Genomic DNA, 16,704 nt, shown 5'->3' on the forward strand with positions numbered 1-16,704 from the left:
TTTAATTAACTGTACCCCCCAGCTGAGCTGTGAAGCTTCCGAGCTGTCTGGAGGTTTCAGATACTTTAAATAGAGCTTTTTGCTTTAGTTCAGTTTTGAGATGTTGGAACATCTTGAAACTAGTCCATTTAAATGCTTTGTAGTAGATGAACTGGGGGGCAAGCAAAAGTAGTATTTTATTGCTTTGCTCACTCTGTGCTGTGTGGGTAGGATCCTAAAATTCAGGCATACAAAAATAAGTAGGGTTATAAAGACATTTCTAGGGTAATATAGATGGGTTTAAATGTGGAATGACACTTCTGAAAATGAAGTTTGAATATAGTCATGGCAGGATGCCTCACCATTCTGCCCAACGTGTAGAGACCCTATGGAGTCAGTCTTTTGTACTGTCGGTGTTACAGATCTGCTTGAGAAGACAATGGCCATTCACATTCCTCAGTGAAACTTTTCTACATTACAAATTGAGTCATGTTGGAATTTGATCCAAAATGGTTTTGCTGAAAACAGAAAGGACAGCTACATTTCCTATTGTATGTTAGAGTAGTTGATATCTAAAATCAGTTTGATGTCTGAAGCTCTCAGTATGGATTTCCCCTTTACTATGCAAAAAGGAACTGAATTTGTATTGCATTCTGAATGCCTTCACATAAAAGAATATTACAAGAGCATAACACAGGGTCTCGCTAGCAAGGTGTTCGAAATGTTTCCCTATTGGTTTGATGTGCCTGTAATAGGGTTTGAATCGCTCTTCTCCCAGCTCAGCCCTAGAGAAAACCACTTCTCAGCCACAATACTTTATTTTCCCCTTACAAGTCTGGGATGCAAGAAGTATTTTTGTGGGGGTTAGGAATTTTTTGACTTAGGACATGAATATGCATAGAGCTTGGCAAGTGGTCTTGCAGAATCTCTATTCATTCTTTAAAACAAACCCCCAAAATCCACCCAGAGGCATGTGAGGTTCACATGTGTAGCAGGCAAGCACTGATGCTGTGTCTCTGCTGTACCACCAGCCCCTGTTCGCTCAGGGCAGGGACTGTGCTGATGTCCTTTCTGCAGTCAGCCTCTGTGTAATGCAGCGCTCGGCTGGGTGGTGGCTATGAAGAAATGATACGTAGAGAGGATGAATGAGACTGTGTCATCAAACAGATACAGATTTTGATCTCATCCCATCCAGCGAGGGGTTCAGTTGCACAGCTGGTTGGCAAACCTCAGAGGAAATCTGTTGCAGTCGTATTTCAGCCGTTTTTGCACCAAATTGAAGGCATGCGTGAAGTGGCGTTTTGTTTTGTACCTCTCGTGGTACGCAGACTGAAATGGAGTTATCACTAATTGTGAGATTTGAAATTGGTTTGGTTTTTAACAGTTTTATATGGTACTAAGAAAAATACATTTTTAGGAGACATTCTACTCATACTGGGATAGGAGGCTTCCCATGACCCTCATGCAGACTGCTGCTTGGTTAGGGCTGGCAGGATACTCCTTCCTCTCCTTCTGTGGTGTGGAAATGCAGCGATGTAGCTGACTTCAGAGTTTAAAGAGCATCTAGTCAAATACTGTGTGTCCAGTTTAATAGCTTATGTACCTTCTTTATAACTATATAATACAATTAAGGATTTTACATCATTATATTGTAACAGTACAGAGAGAGATAAAGCACAAAAAGTGATTAAAACCTTAAAATTCTACCAAATCTTCACTGTCATTTGACTGTGCTACACTGGAAAGGAGAAATACAGAATATCTTTAGGACAGAGGATTACTGTATATTTTCTGGCTAATATAAGTTCCACAAACCTGTGTTACCTATAAAATGAAATGTGTTTTTCAACTGAGATTACAGCCGAGTGAAGCACTGTGATGTGCTCTCCTTGTCACAATATATTCAGCTGAACAGTTCCTAATATATCAAGCATAAAATAATTTATAGATTGATCATTATTTTGCTCTAAGATCAGGACAGATAAAAATTTATTTCGATAATATATCTCGACTTCAGAATGAAATGAGGAAAAGCATTAAGCACATACGGCATAGCATGAAACCTTAGGGAGCATGGTATGGGACTAAGCTTACTTAATGGCAGTAAAAGTTCACTGCCAAGAATTCTGTAGTCACAGAAGAGCCTTACCTGTACTATATCAAAATATGCATTTCATAAGTGAGATGAAAATGAATATCCGTGTATGGGAATATTAGCCTATATTGTCATCTTTGTCTTGAAGGAGCTCTCTAACAGTCTGTAATGGATTTTTGAGAAAGGAAGGGAGCTTTAATTCTGGAAGTATTTTGTACTTCAGAGAATTAGTCCTTTTTGCTGCTTTTCATTGCAGAGACACTTTGAAGAAGGGAGCTCAAAAAGCCTGTTAGGTTGGGAGCTCTGCATTTGCTTATTTAGAGTACTTATAAGTAACACCAAAGTTTTCATGCATGCTAACTTTGCCAGTCACAAGAACCTTGTCGGTGTCGTCGTAAAAGGGCTTTTTGTTAATCTGGCTTGTGTATGATGTGGAAAATACGATAGTGTTGGGTCAGTTATTACTCTGAGAAACATCTGGCAGGAGTTGAGCTATACACTGCAGGGCAAGCCAAAGCTTTACCCCTTATAAAGCATCTGGAGACAGATCCTTACCAGAGAGCTTATTTATGTCTTATGCTTAGAAGCCAAAACTGTAATGCCTGAATTTCCTAGCAGCCACATTGGGGTTGATGCCAGAGTTAAAGGTCCCTTCAGATGATAAAGAACTGACCAGTTTTTAACAGCCTTCCCTTCTTCAAATAGGTAATTGCTGCATTCATCTACTTCTTCCTCTTCTCCCCATTATCAGGCTTTCTACTTTAATGTTCCCTTACATTATTTTTCTTCTTGTAATCCTCATGTTCACACACAGTGCTTGACTCCCAGAGTTACTGGAAGGGAGCAGGGAGGTGGGTGTAGAGGAGTCAGAGATGTGCAATATTTAGAAGCCTGCAGTTGGAATGTCACTTCTGGCTAATCAGTGGTGTCAGCCGTGAATTTAAACAGTGTAAAACTTACTTGAGTGATCCTATTGCCAAAACACATTAAAATCTGGGATTATATTTATATCCTGTGTAAGAATAGATTGAAATAAATTATGTGGGTGCCACAAGAGTACATTAAAATCAAGAGCTGATTATAAATCTGGGGATTACCTGAAGGGAGTTTCACGGAGAGCCTTTTGAGAGCTATTTAGAAACTGGCTCCTTTTAAAATGAAGGCCATCGTACATTGTAAGGTATCTTGCCTTAATTATATTTCTGCTTCACTTTTAAGCTGTAAATTTGCCTTTCTAAGAAAAGTGCTTCTCTGTAACTGTAGTGCCTCGTCTCTTTCCTAAGGCCACTCTAGAATGGAGACTTGAGTTAACTGTGTTACTGCAAGTTGAAAGGTGAAAGAATTACCAGGAGATCTGGGAGAAGAGATTTGAAGGCTACAGGTCTGCTCTGTTGTACTGGAATACAGGTCAAAGATGATGATGATATTTGATACGCTGAGTGATACATAAAAGGTGGTGGTTTGGGGGTTTAACAAATTATGATTTCTAGAGGAGTGAAGAACAGTGATAACTGTTCATTAAATCTGTGAAACCATTCCAGGTGCCTATCAGTTATCTAATACTGTTGTAAAACTCAGTTATATCTGAGATCACCTCGTAAGTGTGGAACATCCCAGGACACTTCAAGGCTGTGCTTTCCTGGACTGGCTGGAGGGGCAAAGCAGACTACTTTAGGGCATCCTCAGTACTAATAGTTGACTATATTTGAGTACCTGAATCTCTTCTGTCCTGCATCATGCTATTTCAGCAGTAGAATAAAATGATAGAAGGTTGGGTTGCTTGTTTAACCTGGAAAAGTGACATGCTGCTAGGAAAATATATAGCTTCCCCCTCTAACTTCTCATTTCTTACATTAGAGCTTTTATGCTCAGCAGGCTCACAATTTAGTGTGTATATTTTTAACTCATGAATTATGTCAGTACTGTCACGTTTGGTGTGGAATTTACATTTGGCAAATGTGAAGCGTTATACAACCTAAACTGCTAAAAATGTATGTGGAAACACAAAAATCTCATGACTCTTTAATTTATTAGTATTTTTCCTGGAGCTCGAAAGGGGGATATAAAGGGTTTAATTGTAGAAACGTGGTGCTTTCAATATAATAGATAAAAGCATGTTTAAGTTATTTAATGTGTTGTCTTTAACTAGAATAGTTTTCTGATAAATTTTACTTTCTAGTTTTCATCAACGTGGAATTCTGAAAATATCTTTAGCAGTTGGTATTTTTTTAAAAAAGGGAAAAAGAAAAAAGCCTTTTGAGAAGCTTAAATCCTTCAAAATTGTACAAATGGCAACCTGGAGTTAAAAGATTGAATCTTATTTAACAAAACTAAAACTCTAAAATTGTAACAGTTACAGCAAATCTCCACTGGAATTTGAAAAGACAATTTCTCCAAAGCTTTTCTGTGTAATGTGTGCATCTTTGCCTTTTCCTTATTTGCTCCCTTTCAACTTTTCCTGTGACTGACTTGGGTTTATCTTTTCTCCCTTTAGAGAGTTTTGAGGTGACAGTCACCAAAGAAGGTGATGAAGGGTTCTTTCTATGCCTTTTATGAATATTAACCTACTAACTTTGGTTATGAAATGGGGAATCAGCACTTAAACAGAAGATCCTGTCATGCTCTTTTGTCCCATTTATTCTCCCAGTTTTTTTCTATTTTCAAATATATTGATAAAATCTGTATGTAACCAAACCCTTGGTTAGAAATATCTGTAAATCAGACATCCATTTGAACTACTTAGGATTATTGAACACTATATGGACACTGAAGAAGTTGTTTTGGGGCAAATTAGTGTTTTCTGATATTTCCACGGATAGCTTACTTCTTTGGGGCATCTTTTTTCATATGCTTTGGAAAGTAATATTTAACTGCTGAAGCATTATAACACCTTCCCTGCAGTGTACTTCAGTAGCTTAAAATACAAAATCAAATACATTTTATTGAATACCTCTAGCCATGTTTGCAGCAGGAGTGCATCCTTGGTACTGAGATATCACTGCAACTAGAATAGCAAAATAGTGTTTTATGTTGATGTAAGAAAATCACCTTCAAGACATAAGTTACACAAACTGAAGTATAGGTGATCAAAGTGTTTGTTGAGTGCTTTTGTCAGCACAGCTAGTTGTGCTAAGCTCACTCCCCATAATGGGCTGACAGATGGGCCTAGTGGTGCCAGCAAGAGGTCTTGTAGTGTCATATTAGGTTTAGATGTGGTTTAAAATGATGTATTAGGGACTTCTCTTGCAAGTTTGTTAGGATGAAGAGTCTGAATAGAAGGGAAAGCCTACTAAATCATTCCATGTGAGAGCTTCCTTGACTAACAGATTTTGTCTGTGTTAGTAGATAGCTGTTGAAATGGATGCCTGAGAAGTTGGTATTTCTACCTTTCTCATTCAGTAGTTTATTTTGATTCCCTAATTTTAGCCAGGTACATTGCACAGGAAGACTTTGTTCCTTGATCTGTTGACAGAATTTCTGTAATTATGGTGCTGAACCTGTACTTGAAGCTTTTTCATCCCTTGACTTGTAACTGTGCATTTTAACCTTTTGCTCTGGTCAAAATGAACAAGCTGCCCAGCTATTCCCAGTAGCTTGGCATAGAAGATATTACCAGTGGCCTTGGCTGTATGCTCTCATAAGATCTCTTACCCTAGAGCTATATCAAGTACTCCTGTGAAATGCCTGTCTACATTTCTCTTTTTCTCTTTTGTATTCCTGCATGAATGGATGCAAAGTAAACCAGTTGCTTGGAAGGCAGACGTATGCTTTTTACTAAAGTTCCCAGATATCACCCATTTTAAAGCACAGTGCTCTTGCTTTGTCCACAGACCCTCACAAACCCTTGGCTGCAAAATATTTGGTCTTTTGTTTAAAAAACAAAATGAAAGTGTCAGAGTTTTGACCAGTTCTAACCTCTCTTCCTTTGAATCTGTAGGTGAGATTTGTGGATTTAAAATTCACGGGCAAAATGTTCCCTTTGAAGCAGTGGTAGTGGATAAATCCACTGGGGAGGGAATAATACGCTCTAAAGAAAAGCTTGACTGTGAGCTACAGAAGGACTACACATTCACCATACAGGCCTATGACTGTGGCAAGGGACCAGATGGAGCAAATGCAAAGAAATCCCACAAGTAAGTATATCTGTGGTGGGTTGAGGGGAAGTTTGGTTTCAAGTGGGCTCCTGCTCATGGTGATTTATGGTCTGTGTATTTAGAGTAAATGTAAACCAAGTGTTACTACTGGAAGGCTTTAATGGTAATACAAATAGCAGCAAAATGAACATGAGCTGTTTAGACACCTCTTTAGCTGCGTTCTTAATGATCATACAGAATGGTTAGGGTTGGACCATAAAGCTCATTTGGCTCCTGATAACTGCCTTATCCTTTGATGTCTCTGAATTTGCGTGAGAAAGTAGTGTGGGGATAGAAGCAGGAAAACTGCTGATACAGTTAAAATCCATCTGAGCTGATATAAAGAGTTTGCATGGGATTCCAAGCCATTGTTCCAAAATTCAGTTTCTAAAACAAAAAACTGGTTTGAGAGGTCAGTCTATATTAAACTTAACCAAAATGGAAATGAAAACATGTTGCTGTCATTTCCAGACAGCCTCGCTGAAAAAAGCCGGATCAATAGCATAAGTTCCATGTCTGCCTAGATTAAAGAATGAGAACAAAGCAATCTTCAGCTAGTCTTTATCTAAAGAAAAAAACCACAATGTAAAATGCTGTTTAGAAAATCCACTTGACAATAACAGTTTTAACACTCTGGTGTAAACATCTGCAGAGCATGTGGAAGATTACCATCTATGTGAAGAAAAGAAGGGCATAAATAAGATGAGGAATAGACAGCAGCAGTCATCTTGGTGACAAATATGACCTTGTTACTCTATAGCTGTATGCTTCAAATAGCAGAAAGATATCTCCTTAAGAATTACACTTACAGAAAATGATGTGATATTCAGTTTGACTTTTGAAGAAAGATTTCAAAGCAAAATAAGGCAACACATGTTTTGTTGGGTTGGCTGAAATTATATTCTTTGGTTTGATAGCGTACAGTTCCTTCTCTGCACTGTAGAACTTAACCTGTATTTTTCTGCCTGTGCTGGTTGAGGTGGTTATCCGAACTCATGGCTGCCTAGTGAAGCAGTGCAGATCTGGCAGCGTGCTCTGCTACTCTTCTTTACCCACAGCAGGAATGCTGGGTTTCTGAGACCTGCACCTACAGACCACTGTGGAAATTTCCCTTGCCCAGTGCTGTCTATGTGGTTTTTGTGGCTTTTAACCATCTTGGGGTTCATGGGATCACAGACTGGTTTTGGTTGGAAGGAACCTTAAAGCTCATGCAGTTCCAACCCCCTGCCACGGGCCCGTACACCTTCCACTAGAGCAGCTTGCTCCAAGCCCCATCCAACCTGCCCTTGAAAGTTTAGCTTGAATTTAGCTTTTAAAGTCAGGAGTTTAAAGCTGTTTGGTACAGAAGGCTGGTTTTTTATACATTTATTGAGCACATAGGATAAAATAAAACCTTAAAGACTTTTGCTTTAATGGAAGGGCTGTAGTGATCAAATTCTGTATTAGTTTACGTTCCATCATTCACCTTTTCTTCTTGGGCACTGGCAGGAACTGCATTATTTTCCTATTCTATATATACCAGCAATCAATGACAAGTGTGAAATGATGTAATTCAAGCTGCAGTGTTTTTAGGATAATCTGGCTTGGCTATATGATGTGTTAAAGTGTTTCTTCCACTTATGTGAGTCTTCCATTTAAATTTCATTCCTACATCCAAGAAATAAGCCAGTTTTCACTGACTTTACCCAGCTCAGTACTTCGTTAGCCTAAGCAAGCTAATTAAATGCACTTGACTGAGCTCTTAGTCTAAGGCCAGTCTTAACTGTCATTCTTGTTCACACGAAATAAAAACTGGGTGTTTATATCAAGTACTCTGACAGCAGGAAAGAGCTAGAAAGATTGTAGTGTTTTAACAGAAGTAAGAACCTATTTTGTCACAGCTGTGTTTTGTATTTCTGTAAGATGGTGACAATTTAATGGTTGCAGTACAAAGTTTTGAAGTTTATTTGCAAATAAACAATAGTAAGCAATAACCTGGAACTACACTGAATTCTATAGCAGCACACTAGGAAAACACCCACTGCTTTCCTAGTTAGAGTGGTTGAGACTGGTAGTTTGATTAGTCATTGGTCAGTTCATTCTGGGAGCTGAAATTCTGAAGGACAGCTTCATCTGTACAAGAGGGAGCTTGTGCAGATTGTAAAGTTCTGTCAGATTCCTTGCATGAAGAGGAGTTTACAATATATAGGAGCTGACCTTTCTGTTTTATTTCCAGAGCAACAGTACATATTCAGGTGAACGATGTTAATGAGTACGCCCCTGTGTTCAAAGAGAAGTCATACAAGGCAACAGTTATTGAAGGGAAGAGGTATGACAACATCCTCAAAGTGGAAGCAGTGGACGCAGACTGCTCGCCTCAGTTCAGCCAGATTTGCAGTTATGAAATTGTAACTCCGGATGTACCTTTTGCTATTGACAAAGATGGTAAGAAAACCATGTGAAACGGAGTGGAAATTACTATAATTTGCCACTGTAAGAATAGGACTTCAAACAGTTCAGCTTAAAACTACAGCAGCCCTGGTTTAACCCTTTCCTACAACATAGTTAAATGGAGGTGTTCACTTCAGCAGTTTGATAATGAGAAGTGAGATGTCTTTCAGTGCCAATACCATGTGCTGCTGTCTGCTGATGTCAGGAGCAGATGGTGTGTTGCACGTTTGTTGTTTCATGTAAAATGCTTTTCAAAATAAAGGTTAGCTGTATTATGTTTTAAACCAGCTCCTAATAGGCTTTTTTTTTCCTCCAGCCCTATAGTTTTCTATTCTGTTTTAATACAGCTTTTAAAAATGGGATTCCATGTGTGTGCTTTTCACATTTGAGATGCTCATGATGTGACTCTGGAGATTACAGTGTCATGGTTACTGGTTTTGAAGTGCAGTGATTTGTCTGGGTTGTTCCTTTCCACTGGTGATCTGTGGACCCTTCAAGATCTATAGAACTACTTCTAGGTGTTCAAGCAAGCTGATTAGTCACAGCAAACCAGTTTTTAGTGGGCTTTAGTTTGAGTTTTTTGGGACTCCAATAGATAATTTTGAGGAATTGCCAATGGATACTTGTCATGGGTGTGCAGATTGGTAATTTATATATCAGTTACCACCTCTGAACAGTTTCATTTTGGGTAATATGCTATTAAGAGTCTGATAAGTATCTACCTGCTGTTCTGTGTATGTGTGCTCATCTCTGGATTTATGTAATTTTTAAGGATCTGTGCCTGATGTCAGGCATTGAAAAGTCAAATAGTGAAGGGCTAATGCACTCCAGTTGTGTCTGTTAAAATCTTGGGACCTGTATGAAGTACAGAGGTGGTACCTAGGTGTATTTCATGTGGCAGTGACCCTTAGAAATGAATAGAAATTGATGTCTGATTATTGCTCTTTTTTTTCCTTGTATCAGGTTATATAAAAAACACAGAAAAGTTAAACTATGGTAAAGAACATCAGTATAAACTGACAGTAACAGCATATGACTGTGGGAAGAAGAGAGCTGCTGAGGATGTGTTGGTTAAAATTAGCATTAAGCCTACATGCAAGCCTGGCTGGCAAGGTTAGTTTCATCTTCTCCCTGTCTGCTTTTAGCATTTGCTGGTACATTCAGTTAAACAGGAGAGACTGTTAATACTGTTCTTTGTATAAATATGCAGGATGGAGCAAAAGAATAGAATATGAGCCTGGTACTGGTGCATTAGCTCTCTTCCCTGGTATGCATTTAGAGACATGTGATGAGCCAGTAACCTCAATTCAAGCAACGGTTGAACTAGAAACTACCCATATTGGTAAAGGCTGTGACAGAGACACCTACTCTGAGAAATCCATTCACAGACTATGTGGTAAGAATGCTTTTGTTCAGATCAAGTCACCTCTCTGTCTTAGTAGTTTTTCTTTGACTGTTGTGTTTGACCACAAATCAATTGAGTAGATATGGTCTTCATTGGCATGTAGTTTTCTAGCAGTAAAAAGCATGAAGTTGGCTGGAGGTGACAAAATAATTCTCAAATGCAGTAAAGAATCACTTTCTTCTGCCTCTTCCCTAGCTTATATAGACTAAGAATTTTCCTCACTTGAAATTCATGTTCCAAGAGCTGAAATAATTTTATGTATAAGGAAGGGTTTAGCCATTAAAACCTCTCTGTTTTTCCTGGGGCATGATGATGGAATCTTACAAGGGTTTGAGTTGGAAGAGGCCTTAAAGATTATCTAGTTCCAGCCCCCCTGGCGTGGGCAGGGACAATGATGGATGTGAAAGATGCAGTTAAGAAATACATGGTGAAAAAGTAGATGGAAAACCAGGAAAGTGTGCTTTGGAAAGAAGAGTTTACTTGCATCAGTTACATCCGTACTGTGCTTCCCCTGGGAATTAAGGGCACCTTGGTATCCACATATGCTGCAGTTAAAGATCCTGTGAAAAGTTTAGGAATCTTTTGTAGCCAATATGGAAGAATTGAGATAAGATGAATTATCATTAATGATTTGTGGCTTCAGTTGAAGTTAGTTGAAAGTATGAATATGATGTAACCCTAGAGACCTAGGCTATTCCCTAATGAGGTCACTGTGACATTAAGGATTTAGGCTTGAAAAACCAGCAGTCTGAGTACCTGCTGGGTATCATTGCTCCTGTCTGTGATATTATTGGACAGTGATCTGGGATGGGATGCTTATGCAGCCTTCTTCAACTGGATGGATACTAGTCTTACAACTAGTGCACTGTTAAGAGAAAGGGCATCATGGTCGTTGGCCTGAGCGACAAGTGGTATTCATGTAATGGTTCTTGAGAGAGAGGCAAAATAAGGCTCTACAGCTGCAGAGATAGTAAGCAAAACAATTACAATGAGATGAGTTGTCTACCCAAAAGTTAAATGTACAGAAGTCATTGTGATTATTACATGTTTCTTATTAATGCCACATTATTTAAAGGGAGAATTGCCTGATGGGTGGCAGTAGTGCATAATCCTGACGGTGCTGAACAATTAGTGCTTAGAAAACCAGTTTGGTTTGAAACTGGGGGTGACTACTTTAGTTTCTACCTTTTTTCATTTGAGTGTTTTTATTGTAGGTGCTGCTTCTGGCACAGCTGAGCTGCTTCCACCTCCAAGTAATGCTGCTAACTGGACAATAGGACTTCCTACAGATAATGGTCATGACAGTGACCAAGTCTTTGAATTCAATGGCACGCAAGCTGTGAAGATTCCAGATGGTGTTGTCACAGTCAATCTAAAAGAGCCCTTCATGATTTCAGTATGGATGAGGCATGGGCCTGGAACCAAAGAGAAAGAAACAATTCTGTGCAATTCAGACAAGACAGGTTTGTCAATACTTCAACTATAAATGCTCTCACTGTTGGGTTTGCTTGGATTTATATGCTGTGGCAGCAGCTGTGAGATCCTTTATTTTTTTTCTCTAGATTAGATTTTTCTTGGAAGTGAAATGGATTGTGAAAGTCACTTTTTCTTGTGCTTACCTATAGTCATGGCCTTAAATTGTCTAGCTTCAGATTAGGCAGACTTGTTTTGCTAGTTCTATTTCAGTTTAGATCATGCATTTCTTTGCTGTGGTAGATGACTTATCCTTGCAGTGCAGTCTTGATTTGCATCTCCAAAAATAGCCTTTTTCTTGATACTGCCTAAAATCATTAAAATACATATTTCAGGTTTAGTGACAGCATTTGTTGCTGTATATTTTTTTTCTAAGACGAGATAATTTCTCTCCCTCCAGTGATGAAATTTTTCACCCTGTGCATAATCTCAGTCTCTGTGAATGCTGCAGACACAATCATTTTAGAGATGCTATTAGTAAGAAGCAAATCTGATAACCCTGTTTCGCTAATTGCTGTCTAATGGGGGTAAAAGAATTCTTGGATTTGTTAGCTGGAGCAGTGGATTTGTTCAGTGTATTAGAAAGATACTTCATTTAAAATGCTGCTGGGTTTTTCAAAGGAAACTACATTGAATAGATTTCAAATTTTATTTGAAAATAAGAAAGATTTAACACTATTTGTAATATCCTAAAAGCATTTCTTTGAACAGGAGAAAAGTGGCTGTCGTGCAGAACTAGGTACAGATATTCTCCTCTTCTCCCTGCCTTCACCTATTCTTGTTAACCAAAACCCATACCTTTGAATTCATGGAAGTGAATGAACTGGCAAAAAAAAGGCAAATGTAAATACAGCTTTTCCTGTTTCAAACTACATGGGAAGCAGACCTTCAAAACAAGTTTTCCTTTTCTGTTCCTTGGGTTGACCTTACCATATAATTTTGGTAACAGGTAGTTTCTGGTAGTACAGATATTTGCCTTTGTTTCAATGGTATATGATGCCATATTGAAAGACTGGAACTGGGTTTGTTACAGGGAGACAATTTTGACTAAATTGCACTGAACAGCACAGTCAGATTTAATGCGGTCAGGCTGAAAGATTGACATGATTTTAGTGGTTATTTTCATTCCCTCCTTTCTTGACTCCTCCATGCTGTGGAATGGATGGTGTAGCTAAAATGTTTATTTTCCTTTTTCTTACCTGTTTCTCTAGCATTTCACCTTTGTGTTTATTTAAAATGATCAATCCTTCACATACAACTACATAAGTTTTCTCTTAGGAAAGCATGTCTACCTGCCATCATGTGTACATGTTTCAAAACAGTAATGAGATGTGATAGAAGCTACTCACTTGTAACAAAAAAGCCCTTCTGTTTGCAAACAGAGCTATTTCTCTTTTTCTCCTGCTGACAGGCTCATCTGTGACATGTCTGTTTGTTGTACAGTGGATTACTCATAGGTTCTTTAAAGATGCTCACCCTAACTACCATTACAGATGTTTTGTGTTCCTTTTAAAATGTCTGATTTACTTCTACATTTGTTTCTTCTATCAGCTACTTGGGAATTTATGTATGAAATTGCAGAACAGGTGGTGAATTTTGTGGAGTCCTTGAGGTTTACAGAAAATAATAATGTTTAATTGAAACCCTCATGCAGATATGAACCGGCACCATTACACGCTCTACGTGCACAACTGCCGACTTGTTTTCCTCTTCCGCCAAGATCCTTCAGAGGGAAAAACATACAAACCTGCTGAATTTCACTGGAAACTAAACCAAGTAAGTCAGGAAGAAGACTTGGTAGGATGTTAGAATGCAGTGAAAGCCATTGGAGACTAAACTGTCTGATAGTATAATTATTAATAAGTGCTTTTAGCAACTCCAGACTCCTGATGTCATGTTTTATAGAACACAACAATACTTATTTTATTGGTGATCAGGTGTCAGAGATTCAGCTTCACCTTTTCATCTTGAATATAAAACACTGCTTTAGTGGTTTTACTAAACCCAGTGAAACTCACGAGTCAAAGTACAAGTCATTGTCTTGAAAGGTAGGAAAATGTGGGTTTGTATGTAAAAATACAATGTCAGTCTCATAGCTGTGATGGCAGTTATCTTCACTAAATACGCTATAAGGTAGTGTGCATGGGAAAGCAGGAAGTATTCCAGTTTATAGCATTAAAATAGGATAACAGAAGAACTTATCTTCTTAATCCTTTTACACACTGAAATAAAATTTGTGACTCTTTACACGTTGTGAGCGGTAGCTACAAATCAGGCTACTTAATTAGGTTTTACTCCACAAAGAGTTAATAGGCCTCTGAGGGATGCAGGTACTTTCTGCTTCCTGTTCAGAAAGAGGTTGTCTGTCTGTATTCTCTCAGTCATATATATACTTAATCATTTTAGATGTGAATATGAAGGCTGTAATAACTAATCTTCACTTTGGTCCTGTTAAATGCTGCAGAACTTAGTTCTATGAATTCATTATGTTTATGATCATAAAGAGTGAGACAGAAGGAACTGTGTGCTTTTCTAGCCCTCTGGATCTAGTGATAAAATAACACTGTATATCTGTAAATTGATAAAGGCTCTTGTAATTGCTGTAGGTTATTGTTACAGGTCAGTTTTGCAAGTTACCTAAGTGATGAGTTACTTTCTAACATATTCAAGGCTCTCATATTTTCTGTGCAGGGCAAAGTTCACTGTTTCAATGGTAAAATGCCCATATATGCCCTTAGGGGAAGATTGTTACTTTCTAAAACCAATCAGCTCTCACTTAATTCTATTATGGAAGGCTTTTTTTCTATTCAAAATAGTCACATTTTTCTCTAAACAGTCCCTCATAGCCAACACAGATCCTTTATCATGTAAACTTGTATTATAAGTATTCCAGAATGTTCTTGCATGTATATACATATTTTTACATGGAAATATGCTGTTATTAGGTATTATAATAATTAAAGGAACAGAACTACACACAGCTTCCAACACTGGCAGTAGAAGAAAAGAAATAATTTATAGATACTTGACAGCTGGTTTGCTTGTGAGATCCATGCCACGTGTGTGAGGCAAAGTGTGTCTGCACGGGCTTAGAGGTCATTGGTATATATGCAAAATGAGTATCAGATCAGTTACTCAAGTGTGATTAAAACCCAAAATTAAAGTAGAATGTTTAAAATTGTCTTCACTCAGGTGTGTGACAAGGAGTGGCATCATTACGTTGTCAGTGTGGAATTCCCAGTGGTAACTCTCTATGTGGACGGGGTTTCCTATGATCCTTTCCCGGTGACTGAGGATTACCCACTTCATCCCTCAAAGATAGAGACACAGCTAGTAGTTGGAGCATGTTGGCAAGGTAACTATTCACAACTGTTAATACTTTTAGCCTTTTAATAATGCAGTCTTTGTGGTCAGCCTGGGAGTACTTGTTTTGTCTTTTGCAGATTATTTTTCCTACTAGTTATTGTGGCATATTTCCTCTTTTAGTCATATTTTCCCTGAGTGTGTTCTTGCTTGTTGGCCACAGGTGCATGTGAAATAGGAAGCTATTCACCAAGCACATCCTATCAAAGTGATTTTTGTGGTAACCATGGGAATAGAGATGGCTTATTTTTAATAACAGTTGTAAAAGTACATCATAATATTTCAGATTACTAAGCAGAACACTTGATTTCAAGTAGGTTGAAAAGCATACAGTAGAAAGTGTTCTCGTAAATGGAGGCGTGACCCACAGACAATTCAGCTGAGCAACACAGTGATGCTGTCTCTTGGATATTTTGCCATTTCTGCTTGTAAAAACAAACACAGAAAGCATCTGCTTTATTGCATGCAGACTATAGCTTAAAATACATTATTCTGCAAACTGTAGAACACCGATTCACGTGCCCTGATCCTTGTGAAACCTGTTCCTTAAAGCTTGAGAAAAAGGAGAATGCATCTGAACTTGGATGCTGATTATCGGAGATCTTTGTAACAAAGGTCTTGTGTCACAGTCCTGAACTGAAATGTTTGCTTACTGATTAAATTACACCCTAGCTGGTATAAAGCTGATCTTTTTGGTCAGAGATAAAGCAGTGTTAAATCATTCATGACTTACTGTAGCTCAGAATATAGGCTGTAGTTGCAGTCTGCAGTAATGCATAGAAGTTAGCTTGCGAATGAATGAGAAATGGGAAAGCTTTGAGATATTTTAATCTAATTAAGTCTTCGGTATTATAATGTCTGCTTTCTCTTTGAAGAGTTTTAAGCCTTTCAAGAGTGAATGAAGGTTAAATTACCAAAATAACCTCTCCATCAAATTTACTGTTTTGTGACAAGTTCACTATCTTTCAGTATTAATGTTATCTCGGTGTTAAATTCTTTCTGTTGTCCCTTCCTTTGAGTCAGTTATTTTCCGCATCATTCATCTCATTCTGTTTGTGACTTTCCAACTCTCTCTTCTAACTCAAGGGGAAGCTGTAGTGGCTGGTTTTCAAGAAACTGGAGCTTGGAATCTCTGTTCCAGCTAAGTGTGTGGATTGTGTAATGGCTTCCATATATGTTCTGCATCCTAACAAAAGCATATACATTTACTTTAAAACCTGTGCTTTCATATTGGCACAAGTATATGATTCTTTAATTTCTTCTGACATGCATTTTCTCTTTAATGACAACAGACTGAAGGAGGAGCATTAAAATTCTGGAATACAAGAACTTGAGGTGCTACCTTCTAAAAATTCCACTAAAAACCTGATTTTTAGGGGATTAGAACACATAGGGGTGGGAAAAAGTATGCCGAAGGAGTGAAGTTACTGCTTAAGGCCATTGTCTTTGTCTTACCAAGATCTGATAATAACTTGGGCTGCTCTACGTTACAAACACAGCTCACCTCTAAGGAGAGAGAGGTTTTATGCTTTTGAGAAAGTTCTTTTGACATTTCTTTTAAAGGATTAAAAGCTGTTTTTCGTTTTCAGTGTTTCTCCCCTGAGACACTTTCATCTGACAAATTGACTGCTTAATACAGATAATACTATTATTATGATAAAAATTCTGTGTCGGTAATGGCTGGTTTTGATCAGCATTTAATACCTTGTGGTGATTTGCTGATACAGGCTGGATTTCACCTTATATTCCCCTTTAGTAGTTGGGAGAGAAGAAAATCAATAGAGCCAGTCGATCAACCTCTGTCTCATCACTAATAGTGGTTTGTG

The 16,704-nt window shown here is 38.1% G+C and overlaps 1 protein-coding gene across 1 annotated transcript in view; it reads left to right on the top strand.

The window, feature by feature from the left end:
• Positions 1–16,704, top strand: part of CLSTN1 (calsyntenin 1) — a gene marked incomplete at its 5' end in the record, with an annotated part of 35,901 nt that overhangs the window by 10,332 nt on the left and 8,865 nt on the right. Inside the window, 8 exon segments of the mRNA XM_080631344.1 lie at positions 4,569–4,598; positions 6,012–6,207; positions 8,423–8,631; positions 9,601–9,750; positions 9,848–10,033; positions 11,257–11,505; positions 13,170–13,291; positions 14,708–14,870. Of these exon segments, the coding sequence (XP_080487470.1) occupies positions 4,569–4,598; positions 6,012–6,207; positions 8,423–8,631; positions 9,601–9,750; positions 9,848–10,033; positions 11,257–11,505; positions 13,170–13,291; positions 14,708–14,870 (1,305 nt within the window).

The sequence above is a fragment of the Psittacula echo genome, assembly GCF_963264785.1.
Source record: "Psittacula echo genome assembly, chromosome: 17".
Classification (NCBI taxonomy): Eukaryota; Metazoa; Chordata; class Aves; order Psittaciformes; family Psittacidae; genus Psittacula; species Psittacula echo.